Raw genomic sequence first — 21,419 nt, forward strand, 5'->3', positions numbered from 1 at the left:
TGCACACCCCTGATTGGATACCTTATCAATGTCAGTGGGAAAAAAAGAGTTATTAATATATATATATAATATATAATACATACATATATATATATATATATACATATATATATATATATATATATATATATATATATATATATATATATATATATATATATATATATATATATATATATATATATATATATAAATATATTAGGGCTGTCTAAATTATCGCGTTAACGCGCGGTAATTAATTTTTTAAATTAATCACGTTAAAATATTTGACGCAATTAACGCACATGTCCTGCTCAGACAGTATTCTGCCTTTTGGTAAGTTTTACAGCAAGTCTTTTTATGCTGTCTAACAGCGAACTCTTGTGGTCGCTTTGCGACATGGTTTATTGCTTTCTTGCCAGTTCAATATGGCTGCACGACGTCTCGGGCTGACGCCTACGTTGTAATGTTGTGCTTATATGATCCTTGGACAAGATTTGTCCGTAAGTATGGTTGTTGTAAAGAATGTACATATTATGTTAGTAAGCGAAATGTTATATTTTTAGTGAACCTGTATAGCGTGCTAAGCTAACGTTGTTGCTAATGCAATGCTTGTGTACTTTTTTTTGTAGTTTCACTTCGGTCTAAAGTGGACAGTGATTTGAGGCCATTTTATTAATAAATCAGATGAAAAAGGAAGAAGTCTGATTATTAAGGCGTCGTTCACTAGCTGTCTAGCTTTGGAAATAGTAGACGCTTCGGAGTGAGGACAGCATAGAAAGATTTAAATGACAGTAGAGTGAAATGCCCACTACAGTCCTTATGTACCGTATGTTGAATGTATATATCCATCTTGTGTCTTATCTTTCCATTCCAACAAATTATTTTACAGAATATATTTATAATTTACAGAAAAATATGGCATATTTTATAGATGGTTTGAATTGCGATTAATTGCGATTAATTACAATTAATTAATATTTAAACTGTAATTAACTCGATTAAAAAGTTTAATCGTTTGACAGCCGTAATATACATATATATATATTACCAATATTTGTTAAAATGCGTTGTGTCCTGTTGGTGAATATTGGAAAGACTCGTATTCCCATTTTTTGAGTGTGTGTGCTTATGTGTTTGCAGCGAAAACATGACGAGCACGCCGCTCTAATCGAAGACTCTCCAACAGCGTCGAGAACGCCTTCATCATCCTCCTCTTCCACCTCGTCCTCTCATGTGACCAAGCCCTTCTCGCACACGCCTCCCCCACCAAAGACATCCACTGCGTCACCGGGGCTGTGTCCCACCAGTCGTCAGTCTCCCTGCTATCATTCCCCCTCCAGGCGAAACCACCCGCCCAATCCTTTGACCCCTGCCCCAAGCCCGGCTGCGGCTGCCCCTCGCTCTCCGGCACTCAGCCCTGCTCCGTCGCTTCTACCCAAAGGTCTGGAGAGGACCAGTGACCGGGGAGAGGGGCAGCCACCTCACGACTTCCCAGAATCCCTAGAGCCCGGTGAGTTGAAATAATAATAATTAATTAATGGTTAAATGCTACATCATGAGGGAAAGAATTAAATAAAACAAGTGGAAGGGTCCTGGGGTAGATTTAAGTGAAAATAAGCAGCCTTAGAGCAACTCTAACGGTGTTTAATGTAAGCCCTTTCTTGTGTTTATACAGTGAGGAAAATTTGTATTTGAACCCCCTGCGATTTTGCAAGTTCTCCCACTTAGAAATGATGGGCGGCATGGTAGGTGCTTGTCCACTATAACAGACCATCTAAAAAAAATCCAGAAATCACTGTGTATGATTTTTTTTTAACAATTTATTTGTATTATACTGCTGCAAATAAGTATTTTAACACCTGTCTAGTAGCTAGAATTGTGAGCCTTAATTTTTTAGTCACCTTTAAAATGTCCACCTCCGCTCCGCTTGTTCTCCTAAATAAGTGGAGTGGAGGTGGACCTTTTGAGTCTGATTTTTTGACCTGCTTGAGACGGTGAGCTGCATATAAACACCTGTCCACCCCATACACCCAAAGAGCTGTCCAAAGATCCCACAGACAGAATTGTAGACCTCTACAAGGCTGGAAAGAGTTACTGGGCAATTGCCAAGCAGCTTGGTGATATAAGATACCCCGTTGGAGCAGTTATTAGAAAATGGAAGAAGCTGTCAATCTGCTTCGGACTCGGGCTGCATGCAAGATCTACCTCGTAGGGTCTCATTGAGCCTAAGAATGGTGAGGAATCAGCCCAGAACTACACAGGAGGAGCTGGTCAATGACCTGAAAGTAGCTGGGACCACCATTTCCCAGGTTACTGTTGGTAATACACTAGGACGTCATGGTTTAAAATCATGCATGGCACAGAAGATTCCCCTGCTTAAACCAGCACATGTCCAGGCCTGTTTTAAGTTTGCTAATGATCATTTGGATGATTCAGAGGACGCATGGGAGAAAGTCATGTGGTCACATGAGATCAAAATGGAACTTTTTGGTCTTAATTCCACTCATAGTGTTTGGAGGAAGAAAAATGATGATTACCATCCCAAGAACACCATCCCTGCTGTGAAGCATGGGAGTGGTAGCATCTTGCTTTGAGGGTTTTTTTCTATACATGGGACTGGACGACTGCACTGTATTAAGGAGAGATGACCAGGGCCATTTATTGTGAGAAATGGGGAATAACCTCCTTCCCTCAATTCGAGCATTGAAAATGGGTCGTGACTGGGTCTTCCACCATGACAATGGCCCAAAGCAGACAGCCAAGGAGTGGTTTCGTAAAAAGCATATCAATGTTCTGGAAGGGCCAGGCCAGTCTCCAGACCTAAACCCAATAGAAAGTCTTTGGAGGAAGCTCACCATGACAGTCCAAAAATCTGATTGATCTAGAGAAGATCTGTGTGGAGCAGAGGTGCAAAATCCCTGCTGCAGTCTGTGCAAACCTGGTGAAAAGTTAGAAATGTTTGACGTTTATAATTGCAAACAAAGACGACTACCAAATATAGACATTGATTTTCTCAGGTGTTGAAATGCTAATTTGCAGCAGTATAATAAACAAATAAATTGTTAAAAAATCATACGCGATAATTTCTGGATTTTTAAAAAAAATTGTGTCTCACAGCAGACAACCACCTACCATGAAAAATTCGAACCCGCCCATCATTACTTATTAAGTGGGAGAACTTGCAAAACTGCTGGGTGTTCAAATTCTTATTTTCCTCACTGTATACGACGACACTTCAAGGTGTAAAAATATTTTTTTTGCCGAGTTAGTAACTCCCATTTTGGAGGTAATTTTAACACAAAATTTTGCAGGGTAAAATTTTACCCTTTCGGAATGTTAAATTTAACACTTTTGAAGCGATTTTATTATTATTATTATTTTAAACGTAATGAAGACAATTAGAGCTGAAACGAATACTCGAGCAACTCGAGTAACTCGAGTTTAAAAACTGATCCGAGTAATTTTATTCACCTCGAGTAATCGTTTATTTTGACAGCTCTAAGAATCACGTTTTGCTCGGACTACTTTTAATGCGGGACAACGCGCTGATGTCACGTGCGTGAGGAAGAAGCAAAAAAAAAAAACTTACTGCAACCGACAGCCGCTACAAACGACATCGACGTTGCTAAATACTAGCCCGCACGATGCTACGTTGGTAGCAGGTAGCGTCTGATGAGTCTCATAGAGATCACATGTATATTGAACTAAATGCGAAATGACAGACTCGGCCGCATCTGGGCAGCGTTAATAAACAGCCGCCATCTTAAAGCAGTAGAGCGCTAAGCGCTAATAAAGAGCGCTAAGCGCTAATAAATAAAGATTAACGTTACTGTCACTAGCTCACGTAACGTTAGCCCTGCGGAGGGCTAGGTTTCTATTAATTATGACCACTGTCGATGCGTGGCTAACGTGTCTTACATAAAGGCTTTAACATAACATAGCGTTGTGGAGTGATGAGGGTGTAAAATAAAAACTCAGTAACGCTAAATATCAATTTTAGCTCAGTAGTCATTGCTGGATAAAACACCAAGTAGCACTAGTCCCTAATGTGCTCCAATACAGCCTGTATCATACATTTATTTTGAACACTGCAAAAACTCAAAATCCTATCAGGACTTACAGTTTAGACTAACTTAAAACACTTGAACTTAAAAATGGCTTGACACAAATAGAAATTCAATTGAAACACGTGGAAAAAAATCCTAACTTTTAAGTGATGTGTGTTATCTAGCGTAACGGCATTTTTAGATATATATATATATATATATTTTTTTTTTTTTAAATAAGATCTAAAGGTTTTTTGGAGTGAAAGCAGTGAATGTCTTTTTTTTTCATTCTAGTTACATCTGATATGCAATTGTTGGCTGTTTTCAACAATATACATTGAAAATAAAGACATTGATTGACTGAAAATGGTTCAAGATTAGATGAAATGTCTTGTTTTCTCATGTCCATTTATAATTGCTCTTCACCTAAAAATATATTTGTTTTATCCGATTACTCGATTAATCGATAGAATTTTCAGTCGATTACTCGATTACTAACATATTCGATAGCTGCAGCCCTAAGGACAATACATCTACTGTTACTGTAGCATCCGAACTTGTGCTCAAACATTGTGTGAGTACTTTGCCACCCCTGCTGCAAAAACAGAAAAAAATATTGTTCAGTCTATCAATGAGATTTAGTATATATGCATTAATAACATCCATCCCCACTATTGGAAATGCACCTTCTCAAAATGGTGACCTCAAATTTTCTGAGTCCAACATGTGGGGGTATAGAAATAACAGTCATGGGTAACCACATTGTCTTGCCAAGCCCTGATGTGTGCGTGCATGTGGGCAATATTCTTCTCTGCAAGCTAAAGAAGGCCAGCGGTCAGGCCAGCTATTAAGGTCAAGCCTAGCATATGGGCCCTCAGTGTGTATGACAGAGAGAGAGACCTGCCCTCTTTACCCTTCAGGGGTCCTTGAGAAGTACAGGCGGAAGGATATGCATTCATCTGGCTGCATTGTCAAGGGGTGGAGGGATACCATCAATAATAGGAGTGCATGGGTGACAGGGCTGGTGCTGCAATCACAGGGAAATGGCAGAGTGTCATCAATATCCTGCTCACACTCCACTCACACATACACAGACTATAGAATACTGTAACATTCACACACTCTTCCATCTGCACCCTGCTGTCAGTGTATTATGCCAACTTTAATCACATTCGTCATCCTGTCTGCGAGAACTGAATGGCCATACATTAAAAACCAAAAATGAAAAATGAACAAACGATACAAATCCGCCTCCCTCCCTGAAGATTTTCAGATTCTTTGTACATATTCATTATGCTATTTTGTCCTTTTCTGTGAAGTTTTGAACTCACATTGTCTTCTTTCCACCAGACTTGCCACCTGTTTACGCCTTCCCACCACTCTCCATGGGATTCAAGGCTGGACCCTCGCCGCCAGAGGCCCGCTTGGCTGAGCAAGCCTCACAGGAAGCAGAGCCGGCGGAGCCTGACTCAAAGTCTCTCCAGCCTCTGCCCCACGTCCCTCCTCTCACTAAAGATGAGACCAGGAGGAAAGAAGAAGAAGAGGAGGAGGGAGACTGTGAAGTGGTGGAATCCCACAGTGGACCCCCAGAAGAAAAGAAGAGTCAAGAGGATGGATGCTCTGTTCCGGATCATGAAAAGACTACTTCTGGCCTGCTGCCTTGCCCTTCCCAATCTTCTGTCCCGGATCCAACCAGCCCTGCCGCGGCCGCGAGCAAAGCCCCAAAGCAAGCTGAGATATCCAAAGACGATGAGGTTGAGAAGGAATGCGGAAAAGAGGAGCTCCCAGGCAAAAAAATGGAGTGTGAACCATTCAACTCCACTGCACAAGAGAGAGAAGAGGAGGAAGAGGAAACAAATCAACATGAAGAATTGGTCGTCGACGGTGAAGAAGAAGCGATTGAAAGAACTGGAGATGACCAGGAAGGATCTCGAGCCAACTCGCCATGCTCAGATGGGCTTCCCTCTATTTCTGGAAGTATGGCAGCCCAGCAGGAAGGTGCCTATATGTGGAGTTTGGAACTTCTCATTGCCGCCGCCCTGTGCGCCACCCGAGATGCCTTGCAAGCATCGGTACCCGTGCCCCGGCCTCCTAGTCCCATGGTCCATCATGGTATGGAGATTCTTGGAGAACTGGCTGAGCTAGAGATACAGCAGAGGAGTCTGGAGGGCAAAGAGAACCAAGACGAAGGTGACAAGCCCATCCTAATTTATGATATCGTTTGTATGGCGATCGATGTCCAATCCATTTGAGCTTTACCCGTTCAAATGGATTGGATGCTTATGTGACGGTTGACCCGTCAACACATAAGCCAGTGGTGTCCAAACTATTCCACATAGGGCCGCAGTGGGTGCGGGTTTTTGTTCCAACCCATCATGAGGACAACCTTTCACCAATTTGGTGTCCCACAAGTGTAATCAGTTGATTGCAGTCAGGTGCTGCTGGTTTTAGCACAAACTTCATTGGTTAAACTGTCTGTGCTCGATTGGTAGGAACAAAAACCAGGACTCGCAGCGGCCCTTGAGGACAGGTTTGGACACCCATGACACAAGCCTATTTTTGCCGAATTTGCATGCCTTTGATGTTGCTTTTTTCAAAGAAAAAATTCATAATTGCCAGGTTGGGTCCCTTTTTTCAGGAAACCATAACCTTAATTCGCAAACTGCTGTTTTCTTCACTGACCAATCAACATTTTGGACCCAAAAAGGCAACAACAACAAAAATCCCAAAATCTCTTGTCAAAATATGTAATAATGATGTCCTTTTGACAACCAAACATGCTCGACCAACCTGTTAGGATAAACATTCAACAGAAAAAAATATGACTGAATAGTTTTGTATTGGACAATCCAACACAAACTGCAGGTATAGGCGTTTTTGGCTTTTACACATGGTCAAAACAGGTTATATTCAATAGACCAATAGTGCAAAATAGTGAATATATATGGCGGAAAAGACTCAGGTGACCTGAAGTTCCACTCTGAGACCCCTAATTTGGCCAAATTTCAAAATTGTCCTGTATGCATGTGTGATACATCATTGGAAAGCTTAATTTTCTGGGAGAAGAAAAATTTTGAACAAGAGGGCGTTTAAAAAAAAAAATTTTTTTTTTTAATTAAACCCCTAAACGCTAATTCGAGGTGAGAGCATGACAGAGCATAATTAAAGACACCATGATTTTAACGAGATATTACCGCGTACTTACCTTGTTTCGATCCAAAAACTCTGTGTAGCATGTCTCACCGAATGTCAAGACACAGCTGTGAATGGCCACAGCTGGACCTTTTGGGGATTTTATGGGTGAAACAGGGTAATATAACAAGGGTCGCAATGCAGAAATCGCAGACATCAAGTAGTGGTCGAGATTTTCTTTTTCAAATATTTACCCTTTTAAAAGGTTTTTGTTGTTGTTGTTTGGATCGATTATTTATCATCTAAAATATCGGGGAAAATGCGACAGCAACAAAATAATATAATTAAGCGATATTTATGAGATACATATCCGTGATCTATTTACAGACACTATTTTTGTCATTGTGAATAATTTTATATAGTCGTTTTTTTGTGATAGACATTTCGAATAATAAATATAATTACATAACGTCTATTTATGGCTGGGTTGAAACAAAAGCGGTTGCGCGTTGTCTGTAAACGGGGGTCTCTTGGGTAAAACGGACAAATTAAAAATAGTTCGGTCGCTTAATGCGCCATGAAACTGCTATGGCAGCATATTGGTCTATCAAACACAACAGTCCTTTTGGCTTAAATTACAGCAGTTAATTTTCAAGAGGGGTGCAGCAGCAGAAACTCCTTTTTCAGCTTTGTCTGATTTTTCCGCCATATATGTATATATTTTGATAAATGGTTTTTAACACGTTAAATGTAATAATTATGTTTTAAACATGTTACTGTCCCACAGAATTGTTTTTAAGCAAGAAAAAAAGTAGACGCCCAATCCATTTAAAAAAAAAGGTTTTTTTAAAAGAATGCTTGTCTTTATAAAATACTTCATTGAGTGTCTCAAATTTGCTCCAGCTGCTCACTTACACACAATGAGTTGCCACAGCAACGGTTTAACAAGTTCAATGATGACTGACACATGCGGCCCTTTGAAGGTCGAGTCTCTGGCAAGATCAAAGCTTAACCGTCTTTCAATCGTCATTTACTTTAATAAGCAACTCCAGTTCACTCTCACGAACAAAGCGCAGGTAGAGAGAGGGAGGGAGTGAGCGTGAGACTTAGTGATCGGCTCGGGACAGCTAATCTGTATTTATTTATCTGCTTTTTAATTGAAAAAAAAAAAAAATCCACGATGGACTGAGGGCACGAAGTTTGAAGCGCGAATTAGCGAGGGATCACAGTATTATTTTTATTTTACACCCTAATCGCTCTACAGCGCTGTTTTTACAGATTAAATAAAGCCTGTATGAAAGACACATTAGCCATGCATCGACAGTAGTCATAATTAATAGAAACCTAGCCCTACGCAGGGCTAACGTTACGTTAGCAAGGTACAGTAACGTTAATCTTATTTAATAGCACTATGTTATCTTAATTTGACCCCTTCCCGAGTATCGCTCCTCTGTGGTTCCTTCGGTAGAGCGGGGGCTAGGCGTGCAGTCGGCGGTGGCGCCTGGACCAGTTTTCAGGGGCGGTCATCGGTCGTGGGGTCCAGCCGGGGGTGCGGAAGCATTAGTGGGACCGCGGGTAGCCAGTGCTGGGCGGGGGTATTGTTATGCAAGCGCTGTCTTACAGTAATACATGAAACAGTGTTCGCCTTGGTCTCCAGCTTGAAATGCTCGCACCCTTTTGACATTTTCTGCCTTTTCTCGGTACATTTCTCCTGGCTTTCGTCGGCTTCTTTGTCGTTATCTTTAAATCCATGCATGGTCGAAATCAAATATATCCGCCGCCTCTGTTTTCTTTTAGTACGTAAGTACGTCAGCGTGTTGGACCGCATTAAAAGTAGTCTGGGCAAAGTAGTCGGTGATGCTTAAAGCTGGAAAAAATTAAACGATTCCTCGAGGCGAATGAAATTCCTCGATCAATTTTTAAACTTGAGTTACTCGAGTTATTCGAGTTTCAGCTCTAGATAGATGTCTAATACATTTGAGCTTAACCCATTCAAATGAATTGGGTGCTTATGTGATGGTTAGAAAAAATAAATTTAAAAAAAAGTCTTTTCCGGGAGGGGGATAATTTAATTTTGTTCGTGTCAAAAGGAAACACTATGTGATCAAAATATGATAAATCGTAAAATCTTTTCCAGGTGATTGTATGGAAGTAAATCTTGCTTGAATAAAGCCTGAATATGGATTTTTAACACTGAATTTTGTCAGCATTGAAATTCAGTAAGCCACAGTGTATTTAAAAATAAAAATAAAAATCTTGTGGCAGAACTTGCCTTGAGAGGATTTCTATTCTGGTTTACATCAAATTGATGGTCATGTTTATATTAAAAATGTCAATCAAAAGTTTATCAGCAGGTTTTTTTCAGTGAATACATACTAATATATTTTTTTTACTTTGACTTGAGTCAATTTATTCAAAATTTAAAGTACTTCTACTTGGTACAATTTGTGGCTACTCTACCCACCTCTGGAAATGAGCCACATCCACACACTAACACACATATGCACAGACGCACCAGCGTGTCCCCCAGGCTCTGGCGTCTTGCTTTGCTAATTAGACCCTTTTCCTTTTAAACACTTCTCCTGTAAGCGCTCCTATTTTCCTCTTGTCCCTCTGAGAGAAAGTGTTTTTATTTATGCCAGCGTGCGCGCGCGTGCGTCTGTGAATTTGCCCGCGCACGAGTGTGTGCGTCTGTATAAGCTGTTAAGTAATCCCGGATGAATCCCTGCTCTCTTCCATCAGACTCTGTGTCTCCCCACCAGGCTTCATTCTGCCTCTTCGTTTCATTCTCCTTTTTTTTTTTTTCTTCTTTTCCCCATTCTCGCCACCTCTTCTTTTATGATTAAACCATTGTAATCTTGTCCGTAAATCCCGTGTCTTGTTGACAGAATTAATACGTGTAAAAATCGTCTGCACGAGTGTGTGCGACAGATAGCGAGCGCATTGTTTTGCATGTCGGCGCAATGCACGTTTCACATGCATGTGTGATAATAGGTGTGAAATCAATAAGTCCTGTCACGGCTTGCAAAACGCTGGCCAAATCGCAACACATTTATTTAAAAAAAAAAAAAAAAAAAAATCTGCTTGGTTTCCCCGCGTGGAACGTTATTAATACTGCTGATGGCAATTTTTGTCATCGTGACTGTCCGGGAGATGAAAGCGATTCCGAGCAGATGCATTCACACTGCTCCTTGGTGCGGAAGAATATCTCAGGCATTCGCTGCAGATCGCAATTACAGATAGCAGCGGAATCAAGATACCTTCTTCTCTGTATAAATTAGCACCGTTTCTTATTTGGGCACAGGCAGGAGCTTTTGTGTCAAGGTTTTTATGTTTCTGTTCTGAATACCGTGGTACCTCTACATACGAAGTTAAGTCGTTCCAGGACCTTGTTTGTAAGTCGAAATGGTCCTAAATCGAGCAGGATTTTCCCATAAGTATGCATTATAATTCCATTAATTCGTTCCACAGCCCAAAAACCTACACTAAATCCTTAATAAATACTGCTGGTACTATTGCAAATACAGTGTATCACAAAAGTGAGTACACCCCTCGCATTTCTGCAGATATTTTAGTATATCTTTTCATGGGACAACACTGACAAAATGACACTTTGACACAATGAAAAGTAGTCTGTGTGCAGCTTATATAAGTTCATTTATTTTCCCCTCAAAATAACTCAAAATATATCCATTAATATCTAAATGAATACACCCCATAGAAACTACGTACATCCCTAAATGTCCAAATTGAGTACTGCTTGTTATTTTCACTCCAAAATGTCATGTGACTCATTACAGGAGTGCTGTCAGCATTGCTGCACAGATTGAAGAGGTGGGGGGTCAGCCTGTTAGTGCTCACACCATACGCCGCACTTTACATCAAATTGGTGTGCATGGCTGTCACCCCAGGAGGAATCCTCTTCTGAAGATGATACACAAGAAAGCCCGCCAACAGCGTACTGAAGACGAAGACATGCCAACAAAGTACATGGAACCATGTCCTATGGTCTGATGAGACGGGCGGGCTTTCTTGTGTACCGTCTTCAGAAGAGGCGTCCTCCTGAGGTGACAGCCATTCACACCAATTTGATGTAGAGTGCGGTCTATGGTCGGAGCACTAACAGGCTGACCCCCCCCCCCCCCCACACACACACACACACACTTCTTCAATCTCTGCAGCAATGCTGACAGTACTCCTGTAGCGAGTCACATGACATTTTGGAGGGAAATTGTCAAGCAGTACTCAATTTGGAGATTTAGGGATGTACGTTTTTTCAAAGGGGTGTACTCACTTTTGTTGCTAAAAGTTTAGATATTAATGGCTATATTGTGAGTTATTTTAAGGAGAAAATAAATGAACTCTATTATATATGCTGCACACAGACGACTTTTCATTGTGTCAAAGTGTCAGTATTGTCCCATGAAAAAATATACTTAAATATCTGCAGAAATGCGATGGGTGTACTCACTTTTGTGATATACTAGCAATTACTCAGAGCAAAAAAAATAAATTATGACTAAAAATCGGAATAATAACATAATACTGTAGAAATAATAATACCTGTAATAATGTAACGAATCAGATTTTAATGAAGCGGATGTGTTTTGCGTGGTTAACCTGAACGCACCGAGTGGTTGACGTGACAGAGTGAGAGGACTTTTTACTTTCACTTTTCATGTTCAGCTGCGGCGGACAGTAGGCATGTTGTGTTGCAGAAGTTCTGAAATAAATGATAGAAAACCTGATGAAGCTGGTGAATTTTTTTGGCGATGTTACAATCATAATAATTGTCACCATAACTTATAAAGTCTGGCGAACGGAGATCGGAGAAGGACCGTCAACATTGTAGACATTCTACAGCTGTATTGTCGAGCCAGTTCATTGATACGCACACACTACACTCATATTTTCTATCATTTCCATCTTTATTTCAATGGTAAGCCTCAGCTTTTTCCTTGTTTTTAACCACCTGCACCATTATTCTTGGAACCCATGTTGATTTCTCTCACAAGAAAAACCACCGTGCGTAAGTCTTGCAAGAAAACAAAAAAAACTGCGGCGCTGTCATGAATGGTCGTATTTCAAGCATGTCGTCGGATGTAGAAACAAATAGCGAGTCAAATTTTACGTCGGATGTCGAAAAGATCGTGTGTCGAAGTGATTGTATGTCGAGCTACCACTATATTTTCTTTCGGTTCAACTTGGGGAGTGTAGTTTTCATTGTTTTCCCAAGTTACAGAGTATGTCGTTAGTAAAAGAAGGAAATTGAGATTGAAAACACCCATTAACAGCAATAGACGTTCAATCCATTTCAACCGTGAAGGGCTGGAAGCCATCATTCGATCGCTTGATAATACAGTATCCAGTGGTACCTCGACATACGAACACCTCGACATCTGATCCTTTCGACATCCGATGTAAAATTTGACTCGTCATTTGTCTTGACATATGACGACATGCACCAAATACGATGATTGACAACAGCGTCACTATTTCATTGTTTTCCGCAAAGCAGCAGCACAGTTGATTTTCTTGTGAGAGAAATCAACATGGGTGACAAGAAAGTTAGTGCAGGCGGTGAAAAAAGGAAATAAGGATGCTTACCATTGAAATTAAGATTGAAATGATGGAATATGTCTACGATCTTGACAGTCCTCCTCCGACCTCCGTTCACCAATCTTTATAAGTTAAGGTGACAGTTATTATGATTGTAACATTGGCAAGGAAGTCACCAGCTTGGTCAGATTTTTAATCATTTCTTTTATAACTTGTGCAACACAACTCGGTTACTGTCCGCTGTAGCCGACGCCAACACTGGAAAAGAAAATTGAAAGTAAAAACTCTTCTGCAACTCTCTCACGTCCGTCACACGCTGCTTTCAGGAACAACATCCAAAACAGAACTGACACATTAGAATCAGATTCGTTAGATTATTATTAATACAGTATATTATTATTATTATTATTATTATTATTATTATAATCTGTATTTATTATGTATGCAGCTATCAGTTATTTTGGTAATCGATTAATATATCAACTAGTTAGTTCAAATAATCGAGTAATCTGATTAGGGACATTTAATGCGTTGCAGAATAATTTTTGGGAGATGCAAAACAAAGGCTTGGCAAGATGGCACTTCAAAAGAGCATTAAATATGAATACAAAATTCCGGAGTGTTTCTTCAAACTATGAAGGATTGCACTTTTAAAAACAAATTAAAATACCAAATGAACAATTGGCTAACTTGCATAGCAAAAGTCAGCTTTTTTTTTTTTTAACAATGCTTTTAACAAATTGTTCAAACACATTTTTTAACAATGCTTTTAACAAATCGTTCAAACACATATTTAAAAAAACAACAACAACTGCTAAACATACCTGTAAACTAAATTACAAATGCATAAAAAACATTAGTTCAAACAAAAACTTGCCTTATGTTGGTCTTAACAGGGAGCAGCTGGATTTTGCCTTGTTAAAATCAATAAAACTAAATGCAAACACTTTCAAAACAAACCATTACAAAGCCACTCTCAATTAACGAATCCTCGAAGCAGCAAAATTTGATTTTCCTAATCGAATTACTCAAGGTAATCGATTAATCGTTGCAGCACTAGTATTTATAGTTTATTTGTTTTGCTATGTGTAACTGCTATTTATAAATGTATCAGCAGTATTTGTTAAGTATTTAGTGTAGATTTTTGGGCTTTGTTAATCGATTTATAATGTATTCTTATGGGAAAATCCCGCTCGACATACGATGATTTGGACTTACAACCCAGGTCCTGGAACGGATTAAATTCGTATGTAGCGGTACCGCTGTGTTATGAAAATAAACTCAACTCTACAGCGCTGATATTTTTTCAATAAATTGTCCCTATACTAGTAAATGAGGAGTGTGATAAATAACAACACAAATATATGGTGCATAAGTAAAAAACAAAACAAAAAAAACAATTTATTGGCTGCCATTGACAGCGATAGACAACTTTTTAAATTTATTTTGACTAGGTAGGGGCAAATTCGCCTCCCCTAGTCAAAACAAACGACGTCTATCGCCGTCAACGCCAATGATTTTAAAACTTATAAACAGAATAAAATGTGGTAAATCTACAAGAAAAATGGACAAAAAAAGGACATTATAACAGATCCCGGCCAGATACGATGATGCTTATGCTTATTTGAAAGCAATTTTGAAAAAAATTTCACTAATAAATAAAAAGCATCGGCTCCTTTGTCCCTTTTTTCTCCATCTTGCAGGACGCCGTGATGCTCCACTCTCCTCTCCTCCAAAGTCTAAATTGGCTTCTGTCCATGTCCATAATGAGGAGATGTGGGAGAATAAATAGATAGCTCAATAAACACTTTACCTCTTATTGCTCCCCCTCCCTCCCGTCTGCCGCCCTCCTCTCCAGTCCTCTTGTGCAGTTTGCACGTCTGCGCAGCTCAGCAAAACGGCTGCACGTGCACATGTGCGTATTTCATTTATATAGGTGTGTGTGTGTTAGTGCGTGTGGACGGCTTCATGAATATTCTGTTTCATCTGCTGGCACTGTGACAATGACAAAGCTAATGACATTGACAGATGTAGTGATTGCTCTCTACATCTCCCCCCCAACGCGAGCGTGCGCGCACGTGTTGTTTGTGTGCGCCATTAGGCAGGAACAGCAGTATACATCAAATAAACTACACAGCTAATATCATAAACATCGCCACTCTTCAAGGCGCGGCTTTGTCGCTAGCAAAATAAATCAGCTCTCCGCGCACGACGCCGCATGTAACGTCGTCAATGCGAGCTAATCTGAGCCCCGTCGCCATCCGTTTTTCCGCAGGTGAGCGCATGCTGACCTTTGACCTGCACAGTCTGGCGACGCTGGCGGCCGCCCGGGCCTTGGAGATGAGGGGCGAGGTGCCTCGCGATGGCGCTGAGCAAGAGTGTCCAATTAGGAGAAGGCTGAATTTGCGCAGGAAGTGCAGCTGGACGCCTCGTCATGAGCCGGTGAGGTGTTAAGTGTGTCTGCATTACACTTTTGTGGTTTAGGGTTCAAAACTTCCTCCTCACTGTTACTAGTTCCTTGAGTTTAAATTCCTGTGGACCTCTGAGATACAAGTGATCTAAGTTGTAAGTGTTTTGAAGTATGAGGTTTCATTCAGCCAATTTTTTCTTTGATTTTACTTGAGATACGGACACTGGAACCTGGAGGTTAGGAAAATTTAACTCCACAAAAAGTCAATAATTCATGAGAAAAGACTTCAAACTTACACTCACAGTACTTTCAACATTTCCTTAAGAATGTCCTGCTAACCTAAAGCCTGATTTACCGTAATTTTTGGACTATAAGTTGCTACTTTTTTCCTTCATTTAGAATACTGCGGCCTATAGTCCAGTGCGACTTATTTGTTGATTTGGGTTAATATGTAACATTTTATTTGACAGAAGCATTGTAAGACTTTCACAATTATGACATGGCACTATCATGGGCATTACTGAAACAATATGATATCGATTCTTTGGGCGATGTGATATTTGCCGACATTTTAATGTCTGCCTCAGTTCTGATTCAATTCAATGGCAGTTGATCGATTTCATACAATTATTATGTACGTTTCAAAACAATCAGTTACATTTCAACTTAATCAATAAAAAAAAAAATCAATTTGTTGCTGAACCATTTGAGTAGTGCTGCAAGGATTAATCAATTAATTCGAGTAATTCGATAAGAAAACAGCTTCGAAGCAAATTGTGCTGCTTCGAGTATTCGTTTAATTAGAGTTGATTTATAATGGTTTGTTTTGAAAGTGTTTGCATTTAGTTCTATTGGTTTGGATGGATACACTGCCCTGTACTGGCAACAATGAATATGACATAACTCATTTAACATGGCTGAATCCAGCTGCTCCCTGTTAAGACCAACATAACGTTTTTGCTTGAGCTAATGTTTTTTTATGCATTCGTAATTACGTTTACAGTTAGCTTTAGCCGTTTTTTGGGGGGAATATGTGTTTGAACGATTTGTTAAGAGCATTGTAAAAAAAAACAAAAAAAAAAACATTAGCATTTTATAGCATTTAAGCTAGCGGACTTTTACTATGTAAGTTAGCCAATTGTTCTCTTGTTGTACTTAGAGCCTCATTTGAATAAACATTCTTAATGAATTTGCATTTTTAAAACATGACGATGTTGATCAATGCTTTGTGTTTCACTCGATTTGATTGGCTTGTTTCTTAACCAATCAACATATCGATCAAGCCTGATACATTGTTAAACCCCTAATAGATACCGTATTTTCCGCACTATAAGGCGCACCGGATTATAAGGCGCACCTTCAATGAATGACATATTTTAAAACTTTTTCCACATATAAGGCGGACCACATTATAAGGCGCACAGAATAAACGCTACAGTCGAGGCTGGGGTTATTTTATGCATGCATTAGACGGTGCTGCGCTAAAGGGAATGTCAACAGAACAGCAACACAACAGCAAGGTAAAACATGTAGTGCAACATTTATATCACATAGTGGATGGGAACGTTTTTGTTTTTCCACAGTAACCCTTTTTGTGTTAGGTGGCCAATAATTTTTCCACTGTTTTGCAATGTATGCACTGTATTTGACCAGAACATGTATAAAGGCCAAAAACGCCTATGACTATACCTGCTGCCTATGTTGAAAAATCAAATATAAAACTTTATTTTATTCATTCAAATTTTGGGGGGAATTTTTTGTCTTTTTGGTCCCAAAATGTTGATTTATAATTGGTCAGTGAAGAAAACAACAGTTTGGACATGAAGTTCAAAGTGTCCTGAAAAAAAGGAACTAAACCAGGCCATTGTGAACAATTCTTTCTTTGAAATATAAATGCAATATCAAAAAAATATATAAAAATAAATTTTAAAAAGCTGTTGCGGCTCAATATTGATTCATACTGTATATCAGGGGTCCCCGACCTTTTTGCACCACGGACCGGTGTGATTTGTGTCTTTTTTTCACGGACCGGTGTTTTGACAAATTTTGCAACCCATAAAAAACTGCAACTATGCGGTTGTCTGCGCATGCGCGTAACATTAAAAATGGCCACGAATGCAGCGATTCCAAAGTAAACACTACAAACTTTCTTTAAAGAAAGGAATATTAACTTACGTTTGATCGTGGTTGTACAAAAGTTCTCCTCAGACCCATCCTGCCATGTTAGGTGCACATGGCTATCTCAACGTTAACGTCTTCGCCGTGTCATTTAGCATTAATTAAGAAGCCCGCTTCACAAAGATGCGACGTTGGAAATTGTAGCAAGGTTTTCAGTGTCCCGTAGCGCTGTCAGGATATTCCGGAATGACTTTATTTGTCTCAAATGTACGTTTAAGGTCGCCGTCATTTGCGATCTCTACAAGCTCATCCTCCTGTTGCACAGACATGCTCGAATCACTCTGTTTATTCACAAACGGGTCACGAATCCACTCCTTCGCAGTTCGTGGGTCTTTGAGGTTATGGGCTCATCTTCTGGCTCGTCAGGTGCCCTTTTTCGCCATAAAAAATCTCTCCAAAGATGTCTGTTTTCCAGTCATTTTCGCTAGTGTGGGGGAACAAATGTGCTGCACCCGGGGCTTAGTCATACGCTATAATGGAGGACAAGCGCACATAGATATATTATATATATACAAAACAAGATGTACTGCTTGCAGTCTAATCAATGGATTTCTATGACGACGTTCTAATATATATTGTAGTATTATATCTAGAGCAGACAGTGATATTGATGTGTTAAGCAGAGGCACAGGCCAAAGTTAATTCGGCCAGAATGTGGTCGTTAATAAAATATTATTTCTGTGCGGCCCGGTAGCAAATGCGCCACGGAACGATACCGGTCTGCAGCCGGCAGATGGTTGACCCCTGCTGTAAATAAGGCGCACCGGGTTATGAGGGGCACTGTCGGCTTTTGAGAAAATGTAAGGCTTTTAGATGCGCCTTATAGTGTGGAAAATACGGTAGCTACTATGTTTTTTATCCTCTGCAAAATATGACAAATATTAAAGCATCTTACTTTGGGATACGACCTGAAATGTTCTTGGCTCTGGGTTCAAGTAAACTATAACCATGCTTACATTCATATATTCTGTATTTGTCTTTCTTCTATATTCCTAGAACATGCATGTTAGACTTTAAATGGTCCATAGATGTGATAACAAGGGTTGTTTGCCTTTATGCGCTGGGTGATTGAAGTAAATTATAGAGGTCGTGATGACAAGAATTGAACATGAGCTTTTGGATCCATGACAGTTCATCATCAACATCATCACTAGTGTGTGCCCAACAAAAGCTGGCTACTTGCCCTTCCTGTCCAACTTTTGAGCTCTTTTTGTGTTCGGCATCAAAATTCCCTCGCTTTGTGTCATTGTGTGTATATGCGTGTGTGTTTGTCAGGTGTGTCCAGTGAAGGGCTCCATGGAGACGATGGGAGGGGAGGAGCTGGCCATGCGTGTCCAGCTGGCTGAGCTACAGCGCCGCTACAAAGAGAAACAGAGAGAATTGGCCAAGCTTCAGAGGAAACACGACCACCAGTAAGCACACATTCACACACGCACCTTTTGCACCGCTGTGCATTTCAACATCCGCAATGCTGCCGTCAAACTCCTGATCCACGACGCCCTCTTTCTGCTCGCACCTGAGCACAGTTTGACCCGCAGCCAGTAAATGTTTCCTCTGTAGTTGCCCCGCACCCTGAGTTTAATCTCTCTCTTTTTCTTTTTTTATCTTCTTCTCCGCAGGAAGGAGGAAACGTCTCGTAGCCCTGCCCGCAGGGGGCCAGGACGGCCCCGCAAGCGCAAGTCCACCCCCGGCGCGCAAGCTCCAGACTCCGCCAAAAGACTCAGGTGAGGCTCTCGCACAATCAGCCTGATTGGCGAGCTCAGGCTCATTTGGCCTGATTTGTGTTTGTGTTTTTAGTGAAAGGCACGGTTGATTTTTCAACAAGTTCTACTTCTTCAAAGGAATTGCTTTAAACGCAACTGTAGAGGATGATTTGCTTGATTGGGCACTGGAAGAAGCGAGTTGTACACAACCAGACACAAACTGGGAGTGAATGATCATTTTTCAGTGCCGTTAACGGACATAGACGTCTAATGGCGTACCGCAAGCAACACGTCACTTTTGCTCATTAATATTCATGACGTTAGCAATTCTTGCAAGACGGGTCAACCTCCCGTTTGTCCCTAATAGTAAATGCATGAAAATAGTGTACGAACGTGATGTTTACAGAGCTAAACCTACCAATGGCGTACTGCAAGCAACACGTCACTTCCGTTTGTCCCCAACTGGAAATGAATGGAAATCGTGTACGAAGGAGATGTTTACAGAGCTAAACCTACCAATTCTCTCCGAAAATGATGTCCCTGGTGCCAAATTCACTTGCAAAGATAAGGAAGAACATAAAAATGTTCAGTTAAAGGGATGGCTTGAGTGTCGAGGGCTGAAAAAGATGAAAAAAAAACGAGCCGACCTTAGCATAGCCTTAGCTTTTTTTATCGACACCTTTTTCTTACGCGACTGACAATGACATTCTCCTGTTTCAACAAGTTATTCTTTACCACCAGCCCTGTCTTTCTCATATATAATATTCTCTGGTCGTCCTACGTCTCTGACCGTTCTTGTGGGTAATTTATATTGTTTTGTGTAGCGATCGCAAATGCTACTCAATGACAGCCAACGAACACTTTTAATTTTTTCATTGATAACAAATTTTAATTCTATCTTTTATTTACACTTCCCCCTTACTAATTTTTTTTTTTTTTTTTTTTTTTTTTTTTTTACATCAGAATAGGTAAGTGGCAGTCAGATACCATTTTAATTCTTTTCAGGTCATTCATTGTCAGATAGAAGCAGCACGGCACAACGTCACGCTAAAAAATAAGTTAAAAATATCAATATGGCTTACCTCTTTGTCCGAAAAGACCACGCCAACCCAACAAAATGTTTACTGAATACGAAATGTGAATGGATTCACCGAGCTGTCGTTAAAAGTCCGCGCAAGTAAATTCATTTTTTCCTTGGCGTTTTTGGTTTTGGGAAACTTATGAAGAAAACATCTTTCATATGTCGTAATCTAGAGTCGTTTCTACAAGTTCCAAAAAACCAATGTGTGATCGGTATGTTCGTTTTCGAAAGTTTACCGGAGAAAAGTAGCAGAATTAACATGGTTTCTATGCGAGGGCTGGTCTGTAATGTCCCACTTCTGCTTTACTTCCGCTTTACGATGCGACGTCACCGTCTAAAAATAGCATGCGTACGGTGCGCCATTCTGTCCGAAAATGATGTCCCTGGTGCCAAATTCACTGGTAAAGATGTAGAAGAACATACAAATGTTCAGTTAGAGATGGCTTGAGTGTCGAGGGCTGAAAAAGAGCTGACCTGATCCAGAGGTAGCTTTTTTATCTACACCTTTTTCTTGTGTGCATTGCCTTACACCACTGACAATGACATTCTCCTGTTTTAACAATCCATCCTTTACCACCATATGCCCTGTCTTTCTTATATATTATATCCTCTGGTTGTCTTACGTCTCTGACCGTTCTTAGGGGTAATTTACATTGCTATTTTTGTGTAGCGATCGCAAATGCTACTCAGTGACAGCCAACGAACACAAGTAAAAATATCAAAATGGTTTACCTCTTCATCCTCTGTTGGGCCATGGCACCCAAGAAAATGTTTACTGCATGTGAAGGTGAATGGCTTCACCCTGCTGGTGCTAAACTGGTCTTTTTGACGTCCGCACAAGTTGATTCATTCTTCAACTTTTGTCCTCATAGTTTTTGGCTTCGGGAAACGTATGAAGAAAACATCCTTCATATGTCGTAATGTCTAAAGTGGTTTCTACAAGTTCCATAGCAGTTTACTCGGCATGTTCATTTTTGAAAGATTACCGGCAGAAAACAAGCATTCATAACATTAATTATATGCAAGGGCGTGTCTATGTTGACCCACTTCCGGGTTAAGATGGTGATGTACTGTCTAAAAATAACATTTGTGCGGTATGCCATTCAATCCCATAAGAATCTATAAATTTACCACACTTTTTTCTGTTGATTGAATTGTTTTTTCAATCACTGCCATTGACGGCAATAGGCGTCCAATCCAGTTTGACTGGGAGAGACCCAGATGCAGTTCTAGGATTTTTCTAAATCAGGGGCCACGAAGGGGCTACATGTAATCCTCAGGGGCCAAGTGTCGCTGCCATCTTTGTTCAGTGTTTGCTTTAGTCAACA

At 40.2% G+C, this 21,419-nt stretch overlaps 1 protein-coding gene across 1 annotated transcript in view; it reads left to right on the forward strand.

Annotated features, from left to right (window-relative positions):
• Positions 1–21,419, forward strand: part of bahcc1b (BAH domain and coiled-coil containing 1b) — a 132,048-nt gene that overhangs the window by 80,526 nt on the left and 30,103 nt on the right. Inside the window, exons 10-14 of the mRNA XM_057825424.1 lie at positions 1,123–1,492; positions 5,379–6,218; positions 14,995–15,161; positions 18,583–18,719; positions 18,927–19,031. Coding sequence (XP_057681407.1) covers positions 1,123–1,492; positions 5,379–6,218; positions 14,995–15,161; positions 18,583–18,719; positions 18,927–19,031 — 1,619 coding nt within the window. The remainder of the gene's footprint in view (positions 1–1,122; positions 1,493–5,378; positions 6,219–14,994; positions 15,162–18,582; positions 18,720–18,926; positions 19,032–21,419) is intronic.

Source organism: Corythoichthys intestinalis, chromosome 21 (assembly GCF_030265065.1).
Source record: "Corythoichthys intestinalis isolate RoL2023-P3 chromosome 21, ASM3026506v1, whole genome shotgun sequence".
Taxonomy (NCBI): domain Eukaryota; kingdom Metazoa; phylum Chordata; class Actinopteri; order Syngnathiformes; family Syngnathidae; genus Corythoichthys; species Corythoichthys intestinalis.